A 24,866-nucleotide genomic window follows, 5' to 3' on the forward strand; every position below is an offset into this window, starting at 1 on the left:
TTTAATAGTTAGAATTATGTCTGAATTTGAAGATTAACCTAATCATTTGCCATTCATGACAATATAAATGTCACTTATCAGTTCTCCATAAAAATTTTTTCTTAAAATAACATTTAAGTTTATTATTAGATTTTTCATTAGTTTATATAATGAATGGATGTTCTTCCTGGATAATTTTTTATAAATTTTCTTGGTATATGATTGATATTTTGAGATTTGCAGGGTTAACTTGTATGGTGGATTTAAATTTATGAAAGGCAAAAGACACTCTTAATTAGTCAATGTAACATTCAAGTGTAGAATTTTGGTGATTTATCTCTCAATGAAAATAATTGTTAACTAATAATAAAATACAGAAAAACATTATGTGTGTACAACCATTCAATATTGCAATTATATTTATTATAGAATATTTGCTGTTAAATAAACTGAGTGCTATATTTTGCAACATTTCTAGCAAAATCAATGTAACTACGCAACAAATAAGTTAGCAGATACATATGGATTGTCATAATATTCACTTTAAATACTTTTAAAGCCAGAAATTGTATAGTGAAGACCAAAGAATTGAGTAGACTTCTGATATACACATGCTACCCGATCACTCAATAACGGTAGATATGTAGTTTTTTTCCATCAGAAATATTGTTTACAACGTTATAACTATACAACTAAAGTAGTTGTGCATTTTTTTTTTCCTAGCTATTGTTTAACATTGTTGTTACATAAGTGGTTTCTTCATTGTCTTGTTGTTTGTCTCTTACAACTTTCAGAACTTTTTATATACATGCATTACATATTATGAAGGATTTTAAAATTACCTAGTGAATTTTTTACTTTTAATGAGGAATTTTTTGTGTTTTGTAGTATGTTTAAATATATTTTGGACTGTTGATAAGAAAATGGCATTTATTATATGTTAAAAATGGCTGAAAATATTATATTAACTTTTTTCATATTCTATTTGAAATAAATTGGTTATTATGTATGCTAGTCAGATTTAAAATACTGTTTAATTAAACCCTATAACCTTATTTTATACTGGATCTGCCGTGTAAATGAATGTTTAGAAATTCGGCAATATTTATTTAATAAATGTCTCTTTTTGAAAACCATCTTCAGGATTCATTAAAAATAGAATTAATCAGAATACATACAAAATTTAGTTTTATTTCATAAATTAAATAATCTAACAGTAAATAAACTTTGTAAATTTTTTAACAAAAAATTTATTTTTTGTTAAATTATTACATTTATTTTATGATATTTAAGTATAACTTCAATATTTATTATATATTAATTTTTATTAATACTTCTATATTCTTTCTCCTAAATTATTTTTATATTTATTATTTGAACATGTACATTTTTATTAAGATGGTCTTCAAAAAGATACATTTGTTTTATAAATTATTTTTTAATACATAAATTAATTTTTTTCTTATATTCAAAAACTCTGTAAAAATTATGTAAATTAATATTTTTATAATTTCAACAAATTCAGAAATTATCATTATTTTTCTAAGATAATAGCGAGGTTGAGGCCGAAGTTTTAAACACGAAAATGTGTACGTTGGACGTTCAGCGCCACTTTCCTGTAAGCCTAGAAGTTTGACAATGGTGTTTGGATAGTCAGTGGAATCATGCTCGACATTCCAAACACTATTATCAAACTCCTAGGCTTACAGGAAAGCGGCGCTGAACGTCCGACGTACACGTTTTTGCATTTAAAACTTCGGCCTCAACCTTGCTAATAATGCATGAACTCATCTAAAACTGCAAGAAATGTAAATTGATTTTAAACTCGAAATCAGTAAGCACTAATTTATGTATATTCTGAACTATAAATATTTGATTTATTCTGAAAATTACATAAAATTTATTAGTACATAATAATAATTTATTATATTTCTGAGCAAAATCAGCATGAAACAAATCTTGTTACAATATATTTAAAAATTGGATTCAGCATGAAAGTTAGACAAACTTATGAATAAAAATTTGTACGTCTATTTGAGAAACTTCAGTTAATGATTTTAATCAAAGACAAATGATCGGTGTAATGAATCAGGCTATTTTATTGCTACTATTAATAATTAAATTCTAAATAATTTGGTATTAAAGATAGATGTTAGGTATCATCTCCCTGTTAAATCTAATAATTAAAATTAAATGAGTATTTAAGTAATGTAGAATATTCTGGAAGAAAAGAATTGGCCCGGAACAGGACATGAACCCACAACTACCACTTACCATGTAGATACATTGCCAGTTACACTACCCAGAGCTTTGTTTGATCCTTTGCTTCCAGACATGTTAAATTATAGATATAACCACCCACAGTTACTTCATATTGGATGATTATAGGCCATGGACATAGGAGTCATCCCCTGTCAGTGCCATGAGTAACCGCAGATGGTTGCAGATTCATGTCTCACTCCAGGCCGATTCTTTTGTTTCAGAATATTCTAAATTATTTAGTAAAATATTAATTTAATTTTAATTGTTAAATTTAACAAGAGATGGTGCGTAACATCTACCTCTAGTACCAAATTACTTAGAATTTAATTATTAATAGTAGGAATAAAGTAGCCTGATTCATTATGGTGATCAGTTAGCTTTGATTAAAAAACATTGTGCTTTGAGATGTTTATGTGATGATTTTAATAATGGACTTTCAGCTTTTCAATTTTTCAGATTTATTAAAACTCAAATTTAGTCAGTTAGATTTACTACATCAAAGAGAATCATTGTGAATATGGAAAAACTGTTATTTTACTAAAAATATTTTATAATGTTAGTAAACTTTAATTATGTTGTTAATTATTTATCAGATGTTTTAAATAGAATATAGAAATTGTTTTATTGTTTCTATTATATATTTCAGGATTGTTGATTACTACGTTGTGCTATTTCAACTAATAGGGTATCAGTTCTCCAACAGTCAATAGTTCAAATCTACGTCATCTTACAGTTTTCTTCTATATTCATTGATTATTCTGTAATTTTGATTTAAGATTCTGTATATATTGATCAATTTTAGCTATAATTTAACTATATATAAAAAATGTTTGCCAGATTGATTTAAGATATTAACCACAACACAAACTGGTCATATTTGTCACAAATGACATAAAAATGTAAATAACTGCTTAATTATAATCCAGATTATCAAATGCCAGCTTACCAGACATTTTTGCATTTGTACAAAATTTTATATATTATATATAAAATGTGTAATGCAAACATTATTTTCATTTTGTACTAGAACTTACTGCTGTATACTTTTGATTTGTTTGCACATGTTCTTTAATCAGTCTGAAGTTGATATAGTGCTTGACTATATTCTGATAATATCGATTGAAAAACTTAAATATTAACGTGTTCTTTCTCAATGCCAACATTCACAATGATTCATGAACATATAATATTTATTTTGCAGATATGATTACTTGTGTAAAATGATTGATGTAGTGAAACTTCTGTATAAGGAAGTTGCTAAATCCTGAAAAAAAATTGCTATAGAGAAATTTCCTTATATAGAAATTTTGCGTTTTAGTAATTAAATGTAATTTAAATTAATATAAATGTAATATACAGTAATATGTAATATAGTAAATGTAATATGTTTCAAACTTGTTAAGAGCATTAAAACTGCTTTATCTACATTGACATAAACACAAGATTCTATCATGTTTTTCTTGTAGGTCTCTCGTCATTAGCTAATTTCAAAATCAATTCATGATTTGTTATTATGGTTGATAAACTACTCACAGGAATTAGAAACTTTTCTACAATGTCTTTCTTTTTTGAACTTTTATCAGCTTTCTGCAACACATCATTTTTTTTTTTTTAGTAATGTTTAAACACTATATTAAGTTCTTCAAATTCCAACTGGATGACTTATTAAATAAAATCTCGCTAACTTTAAAAATTAGTCCAGCAGTTGTCAAAATTATCACCTTTGTAACATTTTCGACATTCATTAATTTGTAAATCATTCATCTGTCAACAACGGCATTTGGACCTAATCTCTCTCTCCCTCGTTTAGAACCATATGGGGGGAGATTACACGATGTCCAGTATTTAGCATACCCAAGCCATGGTTTTACAAAGAGTTTTCAGGTTAATACCTGAAATTGAACCTAAATTCAAACTCTCCCCGGAGGGATTAATCGACTTTTAATGATCGGCGATCTTTACAAATTAAAAAAAACGTTGTTATATAGAAATTTAACTTCATTATTTAGAAGTAATTTTACATATATTTTTGGCCGAAGGAGCAGTGTATGATGCAAAAGTTTGTTATACGGAGAAATTCGCTATATGGAAGTTTGGCTGTATTAGTTTCTAGAAGGAATAAAATAGTTTTTCCTCTAATTATGATAATGTAATCTGACATATACTATAATCTACTGATAAAATTTAGTCAAATATTAGTAATAAGAGAAGAAATTCAAAAACAGTTTAATATTTATAATGTTTATTAAATAAACATCATAAATGTAAACAAACATTATTTTGAAAATAAGCAACGAAGAATCAGATTTAACATGATTGTAGTTAATTAGTTAATTTTAAAAAATATATAATAGAAAGTGTATTTAATTGAATTTTATACAGAAATATAAAGAATAAAATAAAGTTTAAAACCTAGACATTTCTGAATAATAAACTATAAAAGTATGTAGTAATTAATAACATGGAAGTGACCAGAAAAAAAAAACAGGTAAATAATTACACATAATTTGAACAATAAGTATAAAAATTGAGTTTAATTGGCTATATTTATATATAAAAATTTATATTTATTTCCAATCTATATATACACACAATAAATTTTATAATCAGATTTTAAGCATTGTTTCCAGTATGGATGATTACAGGTTTTAAATGGGGATTATTTAGGAAAGAACACACTGTGATCATGGTGATATGGTGGTTCTTAATTAAAAATTGAATTATTTACTTACCAGTATATATACTGTATATTTAAAGTTTTGTCATCAGTATTTTTAATTAATTAAAATTATTTCAATTGCTAAAAGATAACAACTTGTTATTTAGATATTTAAAATTGGATCATTGTATGTTCTTTTTGATTAAGAAATTTTATTATAAAAATTTTTTTTATTTTATAAACTCAGTTATAAGTATCTACATACTTTATCTTTTTAATTTTCTGATTATATAAATAATAGTAATAATAATAAATTAAATTTATCCATTAAAATTTGTATGGCAAATTTGAGAGGATGCTATAACTACAAATAGATCTTTTTGTTCGTAATTTTCATTTCCTGACAGCTTATCAAAATTTGTCAGGAACAGTCTTCTTCCTGTGAGTTTAGCTATTCCTTGTATATCACTGACAATATTATTTTTCTATTTTATCTGTTATTATAAATCATAGGTTTAAAACTGGATGTTTAATTTTGTATAAACTTTGTGAAATTAATTGTGTTTATATTATAAAACGATATGTTTTGCATTTATTAGCCAGTCCAGAATATTTTTCTGGACGTCTTTTTATATTTAAGTGTTTTCAAATGATTTAGAAAATGCCTATAGTGTATTGTTGCTAGACGGCCATTGGACTAAAGTGTTTTGAATCTATTCAAGGGCAAAACTTTAAAAACTGATTGAGTTTATGGAATTTTATATGAAATAGAGGGATTTTTTTTTTCTCAGAAATTGATACTATTGAAGATGAGCATTACGCTGAAAAAACACTAAGGATTAAGAATATTATAAGTGATTTGCTTTATTGATATAATAGTTTGTTGTTTCATTTTTGAAATTATTAAGATCTCATAAGATATATCTTTGAGAATACAGGTGTTATTAGAATGAAAATTATCAATGTTATTTCTCTGCATTTACAGACATTAGATTCATCCAACATTATTATTTATCAAAAACTAAAAGTTAATTAATTATGTTCATATAACATAACAAGTTTTAAAATATTTATTTACAACTACAAATTCTGAATATTATTTAAAAAGATATTGAAGCAAAGAATGAAAAAAATTGGTGTTAGAATTGGTTTCCCCCCCATTCTTTTCATAATTATATATGGTATATTTTTCATCTTACTTTAGATACACACTCAAAAGTGAAATCTCAACACCATGAAGAAATTTGTATACCCATATGCACATTATAGGGCTGGTAGAGGTGAGAGATAGGCAAATGATTAAAAGATTGATTAAATGGCTATGCAACAAATACCTGTTTATTCAGTAACGAATATGGCCCCCACAAGCAGCTATATAGGCTTCTATACTGATAGACAGACTATCAATGAGGTGATTAACAATTGCCTTAGATATCCCTTGTCAAGCTGTCCGCTGCAGCACGCATGTTGTCTATGGTATGTGGCGGTGGTCCCCAGTGCACCTCATGTCAGACAAGATTTCACAGGTGTTCGTTGGGAGAGACATCTGGCAAGGTTGCCAGCCAGGGAAAGATGTGAATTTTGTTCAGGCTGATGAGAGTTTGCCATGAGATGTGCAGTCGAGCATTGTCTTGCTGGAACACCGTGTTGGGTGTGGCCTGCACCAGTGGCCAAACCACAGGCCCTACAATTTGTGTGATGTACTGGTCGATTGTCAGAGTACCAGAAATGTACACCAGGGCTGTCTGTTGATTGAACATGGTGTCTGGTGTGGAGCCTGTGTGATGCTTGGCAAAAAGGTTCTGACAAGTAGCAGTCCCCGAGATACTGCCACACTCCTCCATGGCTGTCATTCTATCACAGACAGAAGCAGAATTTGTCCGTAATTAATATTTGATGTCATTCAGTGGTCCAGTTGCGATGAAGACAAACAATCAGTGGTATTCAGCTTGCTGACATCTCTGAGGCATTTTCTATAATAAATTTACCTACTAGCTTGAAGACTGTAAGATCAAATTCAATTCATATTTTCATAATTTTCCATACAGTTCAAACTGGATCTTTGTTGTTTTTATTATTTTTTCCCATCTATACTGTCAGCTTTATTGTGGGCTGTGTTCTTCTGTAATGGACAGAATTAAGAATTAAATTATTCATATTCAGTACAATTAAAAATTCTCAATTATAGCTAATAGTACGTAAACATTATTTATAATATAATTTAAAACATTGTTTTTTCTTCTTTCAGATTTTCTTGGAGTACTATATAATCGAAAAATGAATGTTTTTGCAAAGATTAAAAGAATGAAAATATTTTAAAAAGAAAAATTTTTGTATAATACTAAAGAACAAAATGGAAAGAGTGGCAATATCTCTTCACTTTATTCCTTATTTTTCCTTATTTTTATTTGTATTAATTTCTAAATCAGCTGCAAATTGCTGGGACAAAGAGAAAAGTGTGGGCAAGTATAGAAATTTTTATTTACCATAATTGATAAATGCAATTAATTTCAAAATTATTTAAAATGATTTTTCATATTATATAGTAATACAGTATACTAATTTTTTTTAATGTAATATAATAGATATGACTGAAGACATTGACATAGAAGTGGGATCGCCTTTCACATTGAACTGTACTTTGCATCGAGAAAGTATAATTATAGATGAGAATAAATATTATGCAAATGCTTCTTATATTATTTTCAAGAAAGGCGATAGACTTATTGAACATGCAGAAAAAATTGTGGTTTCTCCATTAACTGCTCTGCTTAAAGTAAATGTTAGTGAAGCTAATGATACTGGATATTATAATTGTATTATAAAATTACCTGATACCAAGAAAGATATTACTATATGTAGCAGTCGTGTTTGCATTGGTTGTAAGTATTATCAATTGTTATTTTCAGTAATTAGATGAAAATTTAATTTATCTATCTGTAAGAAAAAAAAAAATTTTATTTAATTCAGAAAATTTCATTTAACAAAATATAAATTACAAAAACAAAAGCAAAAAATTTATTAAAATTCATAAAATAAACAATTGTAAATAACTATCTTTCATTGTACACAAAAAATAAATTATATTCATCTTCACTACAATCTTCCAAACAACAATTTGCTAATAATCTTTATTTGCGAATGGCTGGATGTTTTCGTCACTTGAAATTTTTTGGATATCGCTATAACTTCTTTGGATTCTTCTGCTGGTTTATTTTTCAAGAAGTCAGATATGAGAGTCTGCTGAGTGCTTTGTTGCAATTGTTTTTGTATTACACTTAATATATTTTCAATTGTCTTTGAAATTTCCTGGAGTGCTCAATGGAGGATCATTATCCATCGTAAAATTTATTTGCCAAGTTAGTTTTCTTAATTTTTGTAAAGTGTATTCCTTAGCAGATTTACCATAATTTTTGGCTGAACTGTTTTCATCAATACTCTCTATGTATTTTAGATCATTGTCATTTAATAATTGTACTAATTCTTCCTCGTATAAATTATCCACCTCGTTTAATTTATGATATCGTTTTCATTCATATCATAAAAACCCTCTCCACCAAAAGTGTGATAGGCATTTACTATACAATGTAAAATTGCATACTCATTAACACAGAATAGTTTATTAGATTTGCTAACAAGATTGCCATGAAAAATAAGTCTCTTGTCATCACAGAGAAAAGCTTTCACCATATATGGAGATAATACACAATCTACATTGGTAAACTACTGTTTGCTGAAAGAATAAGGTAAACAAGTGATTTTATATGACCTCTTATATCAAAATCGTTTTGTATAAGTACAGCATTATACAAGGATTACTACAGTTTGTGAACTGTGTTATATCTAAACCATGCTGTATAAGTACCATCTTACACAGAAGTTACCTGTATTTTTTTATTTTAGTTTTTATAATTCATATTTTAAAACTTATTTTTACTTTCCTGGCTCTGTTATATATAACAGAGGGAAAGTACAGCAGTCAGTCAAGAAGGACCCTCTCAGATATTTACATTTTTGGACTGACTTTGAAATGTCAAGAAATGCAAAAAGAATTTGGGGGTTTTTCTGTATGTGTTGATGTTAGTGTGTGTATGTATATGTGGTATGATTTTGTTCACCCTCTTTGAAGCTTAATAACTCCTGTGCTTTTTGTTGAAACTTTCTGAAATTTTTCAGGGAGATTGATACTAGTAAATTTTGGTGATTAAAGATCAAAAGGGTGGGGAGATAAAGAGAGTCGTGTTATATCTCCAGTAGGGTTGGGCTTAATGATGATTTTATTAGTTATTAGCATTTACAAATTTTTATAAAACTCATCCCTACCCTCAAAATTAAGCTTATTGTCATTTTATATTAGTTAAAAAAGGATTTTTTAAAAAAATATATCATAAGATGGCACTACCAAATGTTGCCAGGAAAGTTAAGCAACTCATTGCTGGATTTTTTATAGATATTTCTAAATTTTTATTTTAAACATAAAAATAATTCAATGTATAGAAAAATGTAAAGCCAAATGATTGCCAGATTAAATGTTGCTACATTACTGCAACTATTAATAATTAAATATTAAGTAATTAGGCACTAGAGGTAGGCATTACTGGACATCTCTTATTAAATTTAATAATTATTAAATTAAATTTATTATTATTAGCAGTAATGTAACCTGATTTAAAATAGCAATTGTTTAGCTTTAATATGATTGCCATTCTTTGAAATGTTAAAATTTTTTAATATAATGGCAGTTGAATAAATTAAAATAATTTAAAAATTAATATCTAATATATAGGTATAATATAATCTTACAGATAAACCAACACCACCTGTAAATTTTTCATGTAAAATTCTTCACTATAAAGCGTTACGATGTGGATGGTCAACTGAACCAAACAATGTTACTATAACATCAAAAATTTATCAAAAGCAAAATTCAAAACAGTAAGTCTAAATTTTATGTTTTACTAATATTATTGATCATTAATATAAACATATCCTTACAATGAATAAATTATATTCTGTGTTTATTATGTGACTACGATATCGTGAAGACTAAAATAATTCATTTTAATATTAGTGACTAAAATTAATTTTAATTTAAACTAATTGTAAGAAAATAAAAGGCTCAGAATAGGAAAACTATATAATTTTTTCAAACACATTAATATTTAGGCTAACATATATATGTTTTATTATTTATACTCATTCATTTTGATTATGTTGTATATGTTTACAACAAAATTGACAGAACTGTATATATTGTAAGCATAAAAGAAATAAATTATGTATGCTCATTAGCACTTCACTTGACTTCACAATTTGTTAAAATACTCATCCATCTTGTTTGTTTTGATGTTGCTTTTCTGTTATATATATAAGTTTAAGATGTAACCATTGACGGTTATTATGGTGCCGACTGGGGATGCAATCATGCCCTCGGCCAGATGGTGTGATTTAGCACTAGAGACGGCGCCTAACACCTCACTCTAATGCCAAATTCATTTCTAATTTATAATCATTATATCCAAATTTAGCCCGATCATTTGCGACAGTTATAGGTGTATATTTATATACAATAAATACCTTATCCATCCTTCACGTATGACTTATTTCTTGAGCAAGTGGAGTGTACTTGTTGATTTTTTCAGTGTGTTTTTATATTGTTATTACTATTAAATACTTATTTATACATTTACTTTTTACCTTAAAGTTTTTATTAGCATTCAGCATTATTAATTTGCACGTAAAATGTGAAAATGAAGTATATTATCATAGTCTTTATCGGTTGCAGATTCATGTCTCACTCCAGGCCGATTCTTTTGTTTCAGAATATTCTAAATTATTTAGTAAAATATTAATTTAATTTTAATTGTTAAATTTAACAAGAGATGGTGCGTAACATCTACCTCTAGTACCAAATTACTTAGAATTTAATTATTAATAGTAGGAATAAAGTAGCCTGATTCATTATGGTGATCAGTTAGCTTTGATTAAAAAACATTGTGCTTCGAGATGTTTATGTGATGATTTTAATAATGGACTTTCAGCTTTTCAATTTTTCAGATTTATTAAAACTCAAATTTAGTCAGTTAGATTTACTACATCAAAGAGAATCATTGTGAATATGGAAAAACTGTTATTTTACTAAAAATATTTTATAATGTTAGTAAACTTTAATTATGTTGTTAATTATTTATCAGATGTTTTAAATAGAATATAGAAATTGTTTTATTGTTTCTATTATATATTTCAGGATTGTTGATTACTACGTTGTGCTATTTNAGTCGGGGTAGCGTAAGTCAAGGTATTACTGTATTTTAAAATTACATCTTCCATTTTGCACTATTTTGCCAAAGTTAATCTTTATGTCAATAAACAAACAATAATAATAATAATAATAATAGTCTAAAATGTGCCTAAAATTAATTTATTTCTTTAATATGATAAAATTTACTGTATAATACAGAAACAAATCTTTTTTAAAATCTTCTTCCAAAAATGTTCATTGCAATAAAAATACTTTGTGTATAGCCCTGTAAAATGATTTTTGCAACTAAAATGTGTTGTAATTTTTTTTTTTCAGCAATGTTTTTTCAGTTCAGCAATGTCCACATAAAGAACGTATTTCAAGTAATTATTGGATGTGCGAGTGGAAGCTGACCTCCAATCCAGCTTTTAATCAGTTTATATTGGATTATGATTTTGTTGTTGAGTCGAGCAATAGTCTCGGATCCAGAGATGATACATTTAAGATGCATCGTGATGAAATTGGTAGGTTTACTTTTTGATTTTTTTTTTAAATGTAAACAAACAGAAAAACAAAATGAATATAACCGACATAAAATAGCATCATATTAAATTGTTTATATTTTGTGACATTCATATTTAGATTTATAACTAAAATAAGAATTTAGTGATTAGAATAATAGCAAAATTTTTACTAAAGGAACATTACTATAGAAATTATAGTTTTGTTCCTTATTCTTACCAATCTTATGACTTTTTTATAAAAAAAAAAACAGGTCTGATATTTCTTATTTATTTATTTAGATCAATCATCAAGGTATTTTTATCTAATATAATAAAATTATATTGACTTCACTTACTGATTCACTGGCACATATTTTTTTGTCAACATTGTTGTCTCAAAAGATGCATATTACATTTATAAATATCCATTTTAAAATATAAATATTTTCAATTTTTTTAATCTTGAAGTATTGTTAATTTTGTTTTTGTAAATTACTACATTTATATACTTCAGGAAGCCTTTAATAAAAAGTTGAAAGGGCTTATTTTTTGTTCATGCTTTTCTTCAAATTTAAAACTAATTTTCAATGTTTAAATTTATATCATCAAATTATATATACAAATTACAGCATTAAGTTTAATTATGTCTTATATTATTGTGCCTTTAGATAGAACTCAGCAAAGAGTAATTAGAAATCTTATTATGAACAATATTGGATTCTATAAATTCTATTGGATCTTTTTAATACACAGTAAGACCCCACTTAACGCGGGGATGTGTTCCTAGATGACAAAGCGCTAAACGAAACAGCGTTAAATGAGGTCATTTTAACAGAGTAAATAGGGGTAATGGATAAATAGTCTTGCTGTATCGATTAGGTTGAGTTTGATCAACCTAACGATATAGCAATAGGCTCTTCTCGTTGAGAATTCTTAGATACCTTCAGCCATAACTTTTTCCACACTTCGTTCATGCATTTATCAGTTAATTCTTGCCAAGCGAAGCCAATATTGCCTATGGCAGGGGTGGGCAAGCAAAAGTTCAGTGGGAGCCGAAATGTAGGTTTTGCAAAATGCATGGGAGCTGCAGGTCTGTACCATTTTATTATATAATATAAATATAATATAAAACAAATATTGAATTTTTTAAATAAACATATTTTCATAAAATTGTAAAAATAATACAGTAGAACCTCGATTATCCGGACTAATTGGGGATGAAGGTAGTCCGGATAAGGAAAAATCCGGATAATCGAAACAAATACTTTAATTTGTCTTTTAAAGATAATACAACACGTTTTCTTTTCGATGACATATCGGTAATATTAAAAGTAAATACTGTATTTAAACCGTGATCAAATTTTCAAGAAACAAACGTTCGTATTGAATTTGAACCTCTACTGACTAACACTAACAGACTACCTATTGTTTAAAAGGTCCTCTGGTGGCGCAAGAAGACGGATTTTATAAAATAAAAAGCAGTTGAAACTGCATTTTTATGAATAAAAATTTGACAAACTATTTATCGTTTCATGACGAGTAAAATTTTTTAGTCGCGTTCGCGGCTTTTAAGTAATGCATAAACCTTCGAGGCGCGAGGCCCTTCAGACGCGAGGCATAGGCGGTGGCTCACGTCGTCCATGCCTTACGCCGCCCTTGGTCATAGAAATGATGCAATTTGAATATAAATTATACGAATGTCAAGTTATATTTTTATTACTACGTAAAATATATTTAAGAGTTTATGACCACTGTGCTGGGTGAGACGTTGTTGAAACAAATAAAGTTATGCATTCCATCACGTACATAAACAGTATCGTAATTTGCCAAGTGCAAATCGGCAAATTCGTAAAATTTTTGTTTATTTTGAACAATCCGGATAATCGAAAATCCGGATAATGGAGGTCCGGATAATGGAGGTTCTACTGTATTAAAAAGCAGAAATTAACACTTTCAGCAAGAGCCGCATGTAACTCAAAAAGAGCCGCATGCAGCTCTTGAAGCTGCATTTTCCCATGTCTGGCCTATGGCATCCACAATGTTATATTTTTTCCAAAACAAATGTAGATTTAAAGAAAGTACACCTTTTTGCCAACTTTTTCTGATTGGTTCGTGTTCGTAAATAATCGTTTTATGTACGAATCAATAAAATGCTGCGATAATTTAAATCAGCGTAAATTTCGAGCAGGCGGTGTTATATCGAATCAGTGTTAAGCGAGGCAGCATTAAGTGGGGTCTTACTGTAAATAAAAATGCAAATGCTTATTTAATAAATAAAAAAAATTACTTTATTGGAACTTCATTTAGTAAACGAGCTCCAATAAAGCAATTTTTTGTTGTTAAGAAATTGGGAATTTTGTCTACGATTTTATAAACACTTAATCTGAACAGTTTTTAATAATTTGAATTTGAACACACACATTAGTTAATTTTTTTTAGCTCTTCTGCTCTGTAGGCACTAAAGAGGTTTTTTTTAGCAAGCCTTTTATGGGTTTGGCAAGGCCCACAGTGGGGTGGCTGGGTGTGAGATGAAACCAACGCATCCATATAGACCCCAAAAAATTCCAGGAATCCATCTAGTTTTGATTCTGGGTTTCCCCAGTGATAGGCCATATTGCTGACCTTCATTAGATGTTTATGAAATGACATGGATTACTAAAAATAATACATTTTATCAAAGTTTTTTAAGATATTTTTTAAAGTTGTGATTACGATATAGACAGACTAAACTAAAAAATTAATAATATAAAAATCTACAATTTGAATAATTAAATTTTTTGTATTTTGTATATTTCAGTATTGCCAGGTCCACCTAAACATTTAATATATCACAATTTGCAGCCAAAAAGTTTACTATTGGAATGGCAATATCCAGATGAAATGGAAAATTTTTTATCACGTCTTATTTATCAATTAGTATATTATAAAGTAAATAAAAACTTCACTAAAGATTTAAAAGTATGTATTTTTATAATTTTATAAAATATATTTAAAATTTCTAACACAATCTGTTTCTAATTTTATTCTATTATTTTTTTTTTTCTTGTATCAAAATAGCATTAAAATCTAAATATTAATAATTTTATTAAATTACATTAAATTGAATCACCATCTAATTAATTAATTCAAGATAAATAGGAGAAATTAAACTTAATTTCTATTTTTTTAATAATTTAGACATCAATGTTGTTGTTGATATACGCAGGTATCCTTTGTTTAACACAGTACATATGTTCCAAAAAAGTGCCATGTTACGTAAATTCGTGCTATACGAAACAACAAACTAGTGCAAAACATTGTTATGTTCCAGAAGTTAAAGTATGCCATTACTAAGAGAAATATGTTTATTAAAGCAATCAATACGTTAATTCTAATCAATAATTAACTAACAAGCACAATTAAAAGTACTGTTAATACTAATTTTGGTTAAACGAGGGCATTTTCTTTTTTCAAACTATTGTCATCACCTGAGCTTTTTTTTTTGTTTATCCTGATCAGAAATATCAGCAAATCTTCATTTTTTATTTTTATCGGAATTTTCTATGGATGACAAAATAAAAATATGTTATTAATTGATGATTTGTTCTAGTGGGTTGTGTTTGTTTAGTTGAGTAGCAAACGATTCCCCCAGAATTTGTGCTTGAATACAGAATTGTTCTAGTCGGGAACAGTTCAAATATCAAGATACCACTGTGTTTCATTTGTCATTTTTATGAATGATTACTTACCTAAAATTAAAAAAAAGTTTAATAACATTTACCTAAATATATTTAAATAAACTTTACTAAATACAAAGATTAATCTATAAAAACAAAACACAGTGACAGTCTTAAAGGCTAAAATCTGAAAGCTACAATGATGACACCTGATTGACGGGAAAGCAAGGAAAGGAAGAAAAAAATTCTGTTTCATTAAACCTGATGAAAGACACAAAACATATTGAAAATTTCAATATTCTAAAATTCATGGGCAAATTTGAGACAACACGTGTGCTTATTTGAATAAAAAAAAATATTGAATAATGAAGTTTACACTTAAAAATTGTGAAATTTTGTACTGAGAATTTTCAAAACTGTGTTAGAACGAAACCGGAAGTCATGTTGTATGGGAGATATCCTCAATTTTCAAACCATGTTAGAACAAAACAGTTGTAGAAGTACCGTGTTGTATGAGGGATACCTTTATATCACTACTAATTATTAAATGGTTTCTTATTAATTTTTTTTTATTAATTGTTAATTTAAGATTTAATCACTTGTAGAAACATTAAAATCAAAAACTGGAGTGAATATTATTACTTTTTAATTTGTTAAAAAAAAAAAAACATTTTAAGTTGTTTATTCTGCTCCAGTCTGTTTTAAATGATAAAGTTTCAATGGAAAGATTAAATGTTAGATTATTAAATAAACAGTATTATTATACCATAAAACTTAAAATAAAATGAAGAACAATAAGTTTAATTTTTAGAATATTAAAAAATCAAATAATATAATTTAAATGATTTCTAGATATCCAGAAACAGAACTCAAAATGAGATTCCAGAGACAGTGCTTCCAGAGATAAGTATTGTCTCTGGAAAAACAATCTTTATTCAGTTACTAAAATATATTTCTGAAATTTATAGTAGATTAAAATTACTGATAGATTGTTTTATACGTACCTATAGTTTACAGAGCAGTTTTAATTGTTAATTTCTTTTTATACTGTCATTAGTAACTTCAACAATGTATTTCTGTATTTGAATGATATTATAATACAAAACTGGATGCCTATGTTTGTTTTAATTTCATAGGCACTACATTTATATTAATTTATATACAGTAAGTCCTTGCTTAACATCATCTACAGGTGTTTTTTGGAAATTGCAACTTTATGCAAAGCAATTTATAATGAACCAATTTTACCATAAGCTAATTGATATAAACGAGAGTTAAATTTCTATGGATAATTTCTTGTTACAAAACATCCTTAGATTTCTAAATAAAGACCTAAAACACTTCTAATATTAAACATTGAAATAAATGAGCTATATGCAAAGATTAATAAATACAAATAAGATAATTATTTACTCAATTTTTGGTGAATTCATAAGAACCAGCAGTCATGAGAGGGTGTAATTATCTAAAACTTATCATTGATGATGGGTGAATTTCCACTTGTAGAATCAATTTTACTGTTTATAAAGAAATTTCAAGAACTACAATTACAAATGTACTTGTAATTTTTTTCTCATAAACATTATAATAAAACAATGTTAATGAGGACTTACCGAACATATTTATTTCAACTCTGTCTATATTATAGTATTTGTATATAATATTTTGATTATAATTGCAGGTTATTAATGTTACGAGTAACGAAAAACATATATTTTATAATATTACAAATTTAATACCACATATGCAATACAAATTTGAAGTTCGATGCCGCTCAAATGCTTCCAAAGGTGATGACATGTGGAGTAAGAATGAAACAATAGTTATTCAAACTAAAGAAGATGGTAATAAATTTCTTATTTATCTAAATATTGAGGTGCATTTATTCAAGAATTTCATTAAAATAATCAATTTTTCAGTTCCTTATATTGTGCCAGAAATAATAAAAGAAGCTTTTGAAGTTCAGAAGTCAGAAAATAATTATAGAATTACCCTTTATTGGAAAGTAATGAAACATATATAATTTTTTTTTTTTGTATTTATATATACTTGATATGTATTACAATAATTAAAATACATTAAAGTTTTACCCTGTTTTTGCTCTATTTTAATGAAAATTATTTTTAATAGCCCGTACCTGAAGAATTTAGGAATGGAAAAAACTTCTTCTACGTGGTGACTTATACACCGTTAAATATATCATACGAAGAAAGCAATATTGTATCGTATAAAAACAAAATCAATTCATCATCATCACATGTCACTTTCAGTAACCTCAATTCAAGTATAGCATACGAATTTCAAATATATTCTGCTAATAATAATGGTATTTCGGAAAAATCAAACTCTATTGTGGTGGACAAATGGGATAATTGTAAGTTGTTTAATCATGAATATTTTTGAAATTTAGATAAATATTTACACTGTTTTTTATATGTTTTGTTAAACATTTATATTATTTACAGTCTATTCAAATTAATATGTTTAAATTAGATTATCATGAATGAATGTTATGTAGAATTTGTATGCTATTAGATTATTTATTTTTACTAATTTTATTTTATTTTAAAACATTTTTTTTTGCCCATTTTTTTAGTATTACCATCTCCTGTTGACGTTGCTGTGATATCATACGGTCAGGATTATTTCAATATATCTTGGAAACCAGTTTATAAAACAGAAAACCTAATTAAAGGTTATACAATATTTTGGTGTACTAATCTACCAAGATCTTATAACCTCCTTTCTAAACCATGTAATGGTTCCATTCATTGGAAGCACGTTTCAGCAAAGACAACTTCGATAAAACATCCAATGTCAGATCTCCAAACGAATATAAAGTTTGCTGTAGCAGCAGTTTCAAACTCTTCATCTTCAGGGATGGTATGGGCACCTTGCATGATTTCATATAATGACAGTAAGTATTATATAAAGTATTTTTATGAAGCATTAGTTGTTTACTGCATTTTAAATCTTAGTTTTTTTTAGTAATTTGAAATTTTCTTTTTGAAAATAATGAAAAAATTTGGTATTTAACATCAAAATAAATTATTTAAGGTGCATCCCATAAATATAGGTCCACTTTGAAAAACAGTAACAAAACATGAATAAAAAATTTCTTAATGCCCACTGTGACATCCTTGAGCCAAAATTAAATTAAATATCTGATTAGGCATTGATTTCATTAAAGTTTGCAAAGTCTTTTTCTTCAATTTCCTTCCATTTAGTTAATATTGCATTCTTCAGTTCCTATAATATTGCTGGCCTCTTGCATACACAGCTCTAGTAAGTATTTCCCACAGGTTCTCAATGTGGTTGAGATTGGGACTGCAAGGTAGCTAGTCCAAAATTAGCACTTCATTACGCAAAAACCATTCATAAGTGGACTTAGCATTGTATATTGAGGCATTGTCCTTTTGGTAGATCCATCATGGGCATTCAATTTTCTCTGCAAATGGTAAGAGATGTTTCTCTAGCATTTCTTGATAGCCATTTACATTCATTTGGCCCTGTATGAATGTCACATTACAAGTTCCCTTTCATCTGAATGATGCCCATATCATCACAAAACTGCCACCTTGTTGACATTTTGAACATATCTGTTCTTCTCATCTTAAACTGTGTTAACAATCCACATAGGCCATCCAAATTAAAAACTTTTTTCATCACTCCATATAATTCTTTTATTTTTCTTTCCAAAATATCATTTCTTTGGCTCATTTTAATCACTCCTGCTTGTGTGCTTTCGTTAAGGCAGAAGTGATTTTTCTTTGATCAAAGAAATTGTTTTTTTTTTCTTTTTTGTAATTTATATGTAAATTATTTTTCAAAGAAAAATGAGGAAATATTTCTCCATTGCAAGAAATTAAAAAAACATAATAAAATTAATTATTATAATTTTAGATTTGATTAATTTTTAAATAATTTTATAATATTTATTATGAAGATATTTAATTTTATTAAAATTATTTAAAAATTTAATTTTAATTACAGCTGTTGTGAAGATCAGAGAACCATTTTCCATTACTGCAAAAAACTTTTCTACTATACATATTGCTTGGAGTTTTGATTGTAATGCTCAGAAAGTTTTAATAAAAGAATTTTATATTATTTATTGTCGAGCAAAAGACGAGAGAAGTAATTGCATTGGTAAGATTTTTAAGTATTGTATTTAAAACAAGATAATGATTACATAAAAATCAAGTAATAATAATGATAACTATGTTAAAACTATCAATTAATGTTTATTTTATAATGATTTATCAGAAACTATTTTACAAATTTAATACATATGTATGTTAATATTACATATATATATAATTTAAACTGAACTTTAATTATATCACTGAAATTACATTAGATTAATAATTCAAAAACATTTATTAATAATAGAATAGTTAAACAATATAAGAGAGCCTATTTATATTGGCTATACTGGAATTTTGTAAGATTTAAAAAAGATTGTTTTAAAGATTTAACTTGATTTATCTAAATAAATAAGTATTATAATCTTAAAGTTAGTGTTAATTTGCAATATTATAATGATAGGAAAAACATTTTAAACATACAATAAAAGTTATATAAATATAAAAATATATATAAAAATATATAATATATAAAAATGTTTTAATTCAAATATATTTCTTTACAATAGATAAGGATTCAAATTCATTTTTTATTAAATTTTAAATTTATTTCAACTCTATAGATAATAAATTACAATCAAAGATTCATTATTGTAGAACACTTGGTGTTGCTTGGCTCCATAAAACATGTATTTTTTAATATTTATCATATTGGGGTAAAAGTTTAAACTTAAAGCTCTCTTTCAGCGGTTTCCAAACTTTTATTACAGCTCCCGTAACCTTTTGTCAACTGGCTGCAGCTTCCATTATATACTGTATGCATAGATGATATAAACAAATAAAAGAAAATGATAGTCCTTCGGCATAGAATAAATACTATATTTATATTTTATAAAATGTATTTTTAATACAATTATTTTCATACTAGAAGCTTTGCCCCCTCACTCACCCCACAAGCTTTGCTTACTTGTTTGAAAATTTCTTGATTCGTTGCTTTCTCATACCACTATTTCTATTTTTTCCCGACAACAGAAAAAGCGTATCGATGATTTTAATCTAATAATTTTGATTTATGTAGAGTAGATGGCACTCATTTATTATAAATTTTAACTCGTAAGATGATCCACAAAACAGAAGTAAAAATGTCTATAAGAAACTGTATCTGTCATTTTATTTCCCCTTTTTTTTCTACTAACAGAGAAATAACATTACATAATTTTGGGAGTAAAAAATAGAAAAAGGCTTGTATTTATTTAAATTACTAATAATTAATGTCTAGCTGCTGTATTTCCTCTTCTTTCTAAAGCATTTGATTTGAGATCCATTTCATGTTGTCAGGTAACTCTAAATATATATATATATAGTTTTTTAATTAAAATTAAGCTTAAAACCATTTAGCTAAATTTTTCTTTTAACTTAAAATGAACAAATCAAACATATCAAGACATTATATATATTATCCTACATCCAATATATTAATGTAATAATAATGTAACGTAAAATAAAAAATGTGTGGCATTGATTTGGTAATACTAATATACTTATGTATTTCAGACAAAATATATTCACATAAGTTAGAAAATAAGAGTGAAGAACATTATTATATAACTGGACTGGCTTCAAAAACATATTATTGTATCTTCATTAGAATTATTACTACAAATGGCAAGAAAATAGACAGTACTCATCAATTTGTACAAACGCCATCCGAAGGTATGTATAATTAATGGAATTATTATTGTATTTATTTAAAAAGATTAAAATATTGTTATGTATCATATACTTACATTTCACTTAAATATTTTTAATGTATTAAATAAATTAATTTGCAGTAATTTTCAATTAATAAAGTCATAATTAAACTTTGTATATGTATATAAACAATAGTTACTATGAATACTTCTAAATTATAATAAAATTAGTACAGAATCAATATTATATTACTTATTCAATATATTCAATGACACTTAGTAGTATTTTTCCAGAACCCACTCTCAAAAAGAGGTACTCTTTCATATATGGATGTTGTTGAGTCTGGCTTCTGGGAAAAAAACCACTACAGAAGTTTCATTGAATATACAAGTAACAGCAAATAAGTAGAAAAAGAAAAATTATATTATTTATTTATAATTTTAACTTGTGCTTTCTTTTAAAATTAAATGAACTTAGGCTTAAGAAATTGTGAAAAACAATTTAAAAACCAAACATTGATTACAACAGTAAAGTTTAAAGAAACGTGCATTTCTATGTAACTGAATTTTTAAATAGATTAATACATAATTTTTATATATTTAAACTAAAAATTGCTTTGTTAGGCTAATAAATATCAATCAGAAATGTTTTACTTTTTGTATAAGAAATAAAATTATTTAATAATAATAAATTGACACATCTATCTTTATTGACAAGACATAGTCTTGTCAATATTGTTACAAGACATTATTGACAAGACTATGTCTTGTTTATAAAATTGTACTGCCTGCTATGTTACTAGCTTAGAGGTATGAAGGAGTACATGTCAGGAGTTGCAATTTGGCACAGAGTATTATGTGCCAAAATCATGCGTGCATAAAAAAAACCAGACTTGTAGGTACTCAGGGGACCGAGAACCGAGTCAAAATAAAATACAAAATGGCGACTCTCTCTACAAACAGACAAACCAAAGTCAGGTGGTGAGAGTACCACCCACAGTCGTTCTAGGAAGTGGACTCTGACCTAGGACTGAACGCGTAGTATTTTCTTTATTAAATAAAATTTGTAATCTAATTTTGTAAATTTGGGAGTGTTTCAAATGTGACATTAAAACAGTGTTTTATGTCATTACAAGTATGTTTTTTTAACATTATCTAGTATAGTAAAATCGTGGTACTGATAAAAATTTGACATTATATTAGGGTTGTCATTACTTCCGATGATGTTATAATTGGGTTAAACTGTATATTGATAATCAATGGATTGATATTCACGCCAAACACTGTATAGTAAGACGGAGAAATCACTAAATACATGCAACACTCCCACTCTTGACCTGCCCAGTTTATGGGTCACGCTGTATGAGCAGTTAAACAACTATTATTATCCTCCATCATTTGTATAACATGAGTTTAGATCCACGCATGTGCCGCTTTGCATATTACATAACTTACTGCTCGTTTAATTTCGAACATACTTGAATATTTGTTGCTTGTTCCTAACGGTTTGTCAAAAGTTTTAATTTTGAATTATATGCATTCTGCTCTTCATTGAATTATTTCTGTTCATTTTTATTAATTTCTGTATTCGTCTGATGACAACGACATTAGGATCGTCGAAAATACTTGCGATAAATGCACATATAATGCTGATCTCAGTGATTTCTCTGTCCTGCTATACTGTATATTGTTTGTGCAAAATAAAAAAATGATGTTGGACGATACAATAGCAATGATTATTTTTTCAAAAATGGGAAATTTTCGTTATGCATCGACAAAAATTCAACCCGGGCCGACAGCCAACGGAAAGAAATTTCGAAATTGGATAGGTTAATTTCATCAAAAATGCATCGTGGATGACCTCGTGGTCGTGGCCAGCAAAGTTTGAACGATTGCGCCCAAAAGCAGCGATAGCAAAGAAGATTGGAGAATGAGAACGAGACCCGCCTTGAGCGTCAAAGTGATTCCGCTTAGTAATGAGTCTCTGAGACATAGTCTTGTCTCAAATACAATTTTGCCATTTTACTTCTTTGTTGATATGTAAATTTTTAAGCTCTCTAACTGCTTGAGGAAGTGATCTCTTGTTATCAATCTAACCACTGTCATATCACAGTTACGGAATTATCGCAGACTGCTGATAGATAAATGTGCATAATTTTATTGTTCATCCAAAAAAATAAATCATTTTTTCACTTGTAGTATTAGGTTGATTAATATCAATTTTCAACTTTATATAAAGTTTATTTTAAAAATTAGTCAGTATAAAAACACGTTCTTTAAATTCTATATTTTGCTTTATTCAATGCTCCATTTTTACTCATTGTTCATAGCTAGTTAACCTTGAAGAAGTTCATTTAAATTTGGATGAAAGTACTTATAAATTAAATGTAAGTAATATAAATTAACTGGTACATCTAACAATTAGAGATGCCATACACTACAGACTTTCTGTAGTTTCTAAGGAAGGACTTACAGTTAACCTTCTATACTATGGACTACTATGAATAAACTATGGACTTACAGTTAACCTTCTAAAAACTATGGAACAATCTTTTATACTCTTCAATAAGTGTGTTTATACAACAACATATGTGGATATTAGCTCTTTGTCTGCATAGAATTGCCAGTATGCTGAGCCTCAAACCAATCAGTTTGTTCAAAACCAATGACAAGGAATGTACAGAAAGCAAGTTCTTCCAGTTTGTAAACAGTTAACTTGTTCCTATGCAAGACCGAGTTGCATGGTTGCTTTCATTCAGAAAAGACTTGCACTCGCATCTAAAAATGACATATGCTCTTCTGATATCACGATAAGACTTATTGGAAGAAACTGTTACAGAGTTCAGCTTATAAATTGATTGATCTTTTCATTATTTTCCTTTTTGAAAATGGCATCCATATTTTATGATATTTTTATTTTATTAATATATTTTTAGTGTAAGAAACAGGTAGATGCTGTTTATAAATTTATGGTAAAACTTCTGTTTAGCCGTTTAAAAACTTTTTCTGAACTGTCTTGATTAAACACAATTCATTAATTTGCAGGTTCTCTGTGTGGGGAATGAATGGATATTTCATTTTTAATTCCAGCTGACATGTAAATTCACTCATTAAATCGTCAAAAAGAGTTTTGAAATTAAAACAAATTTTTTTGTTGGCTCTTTTTTTGTCTTGGTTTTTTGTAAATGTAGAAGCAGTGGTTCAGTTTACTCATGCACATGGTATATAATCTATTTGTATGTTCCAAGAAAGATACATTACCTACAAGTATTTTATATTTTAATAATAAATAAACTAAGTAATTAATTAAAAATAAATTTCTATATGTTGTTTAATTGTTTTGTATTCATTAAATACCTTCAATTAGAGAAGTATAATGTCTTACTTAAATCAGAATAGCACTCACTTGTATGCAGTTTATAGATAATCAAAAGTAGCTATACTTTCTGGGTTGTGCTTAATATTTGTTTGTAGTTTATGGTACAAAGCATAGTCATTTAGCAATATTATAAAGATAAATGAAGTACAGTAGAACCTCTATTATCCGGATTTTCGATTATCCGGATTGTTCAAAATAAACAAAAATTTTATGAATTTGCTGATTTGAACTAGGCAAATTACGATACTGTTTATATACGTGATGGAATGCATAACTTTTTTGTTTCAACAACGTCTCACCCGGCACAGTAGCCGTAAACTCTTAAATATATTTTGCGTCATAATAAAAATATAACTTGACGTACGTATTTATAAATAATTTTATTTTCAAATTACATCATTTCTATGACCA

The 24,866-nt window shown here is 27.2% G+C and overlaps 1 protein-coding gene across 3 annotated transcripts in view; it reads left to right on the plus strand.

The window, feature by feature from the left end:
• Window positions 1-24,866, plus strand: part of LOC111626278 (oncostatin-M-specific receptor subunit beta-like) — a 50,017-nt gene that overhangs the window by 16,185 nt on the left and 8,966 nt on the right. For all 3 annotated transcript variants that reach the window (XM_023369597.1, XM_023369596.1, XM_023369598.1), the window contains 11 exons: window positions 7,149-7,362; window positions 7,486-7,782; window positions 9,706-9,835; window positions 11,478-11,665; window positions 14,442-14,602; window positions 16,982-17,144; window positions 17,220-17,305; window positions 17,431-17,674; window positions 17,897-18,217; window positions 19,294-19,449; window positions 20,940-21,098. In XM_023369597.1, coding sequence (XP_023225365.1) covers window positions 7,254-7,362; window positions 7,486-7,782; window positions 9,706-9,835; window positions 11,478-11,665; window positions 14,442-14,602; window positions 16,982-17,144; window positions 17,220-17,305; window positions 17,431-17,674; window positions 17,897-18,217; window positions 19,294-19,449; window positions 20,940-21,098 — 2,014 coding nt within the window. In that variant the 5' untranslated portion in view covers window positions 7,149-7,253. The remainder of the gene's footprint in view (window positions 1-7,148; window positions 7,363-7,485; window positions 7,783-9,705; window positions 9,836-11,477; window positions 11,666-14,441; window positions 14,603-16,981; window positions 17,145-17,219; window positions 17,306-17,430; window positions 17,675-17,896; window positions 18,218-19,293; window positions 19,450-20,939; window positions 21,099-24,866) is intronic.

Source organism: Centruroides sculpturatus, unplaced genomic scaffold (genome assembly GCF_000671375.1).
Source record: "Centruroides sculpturatus isolate CEXI.00-Female unplaced genomic scaffold, Cexi_2.0 scaffold498, whole genome shotgun sequence".
Taxonomy (NCBI): Eukaryota; Metazoa; Arthropoda; class Arachnida; order Scorpiones; family Buthidae; genus Centruroides; species Centruroides sculpturatus.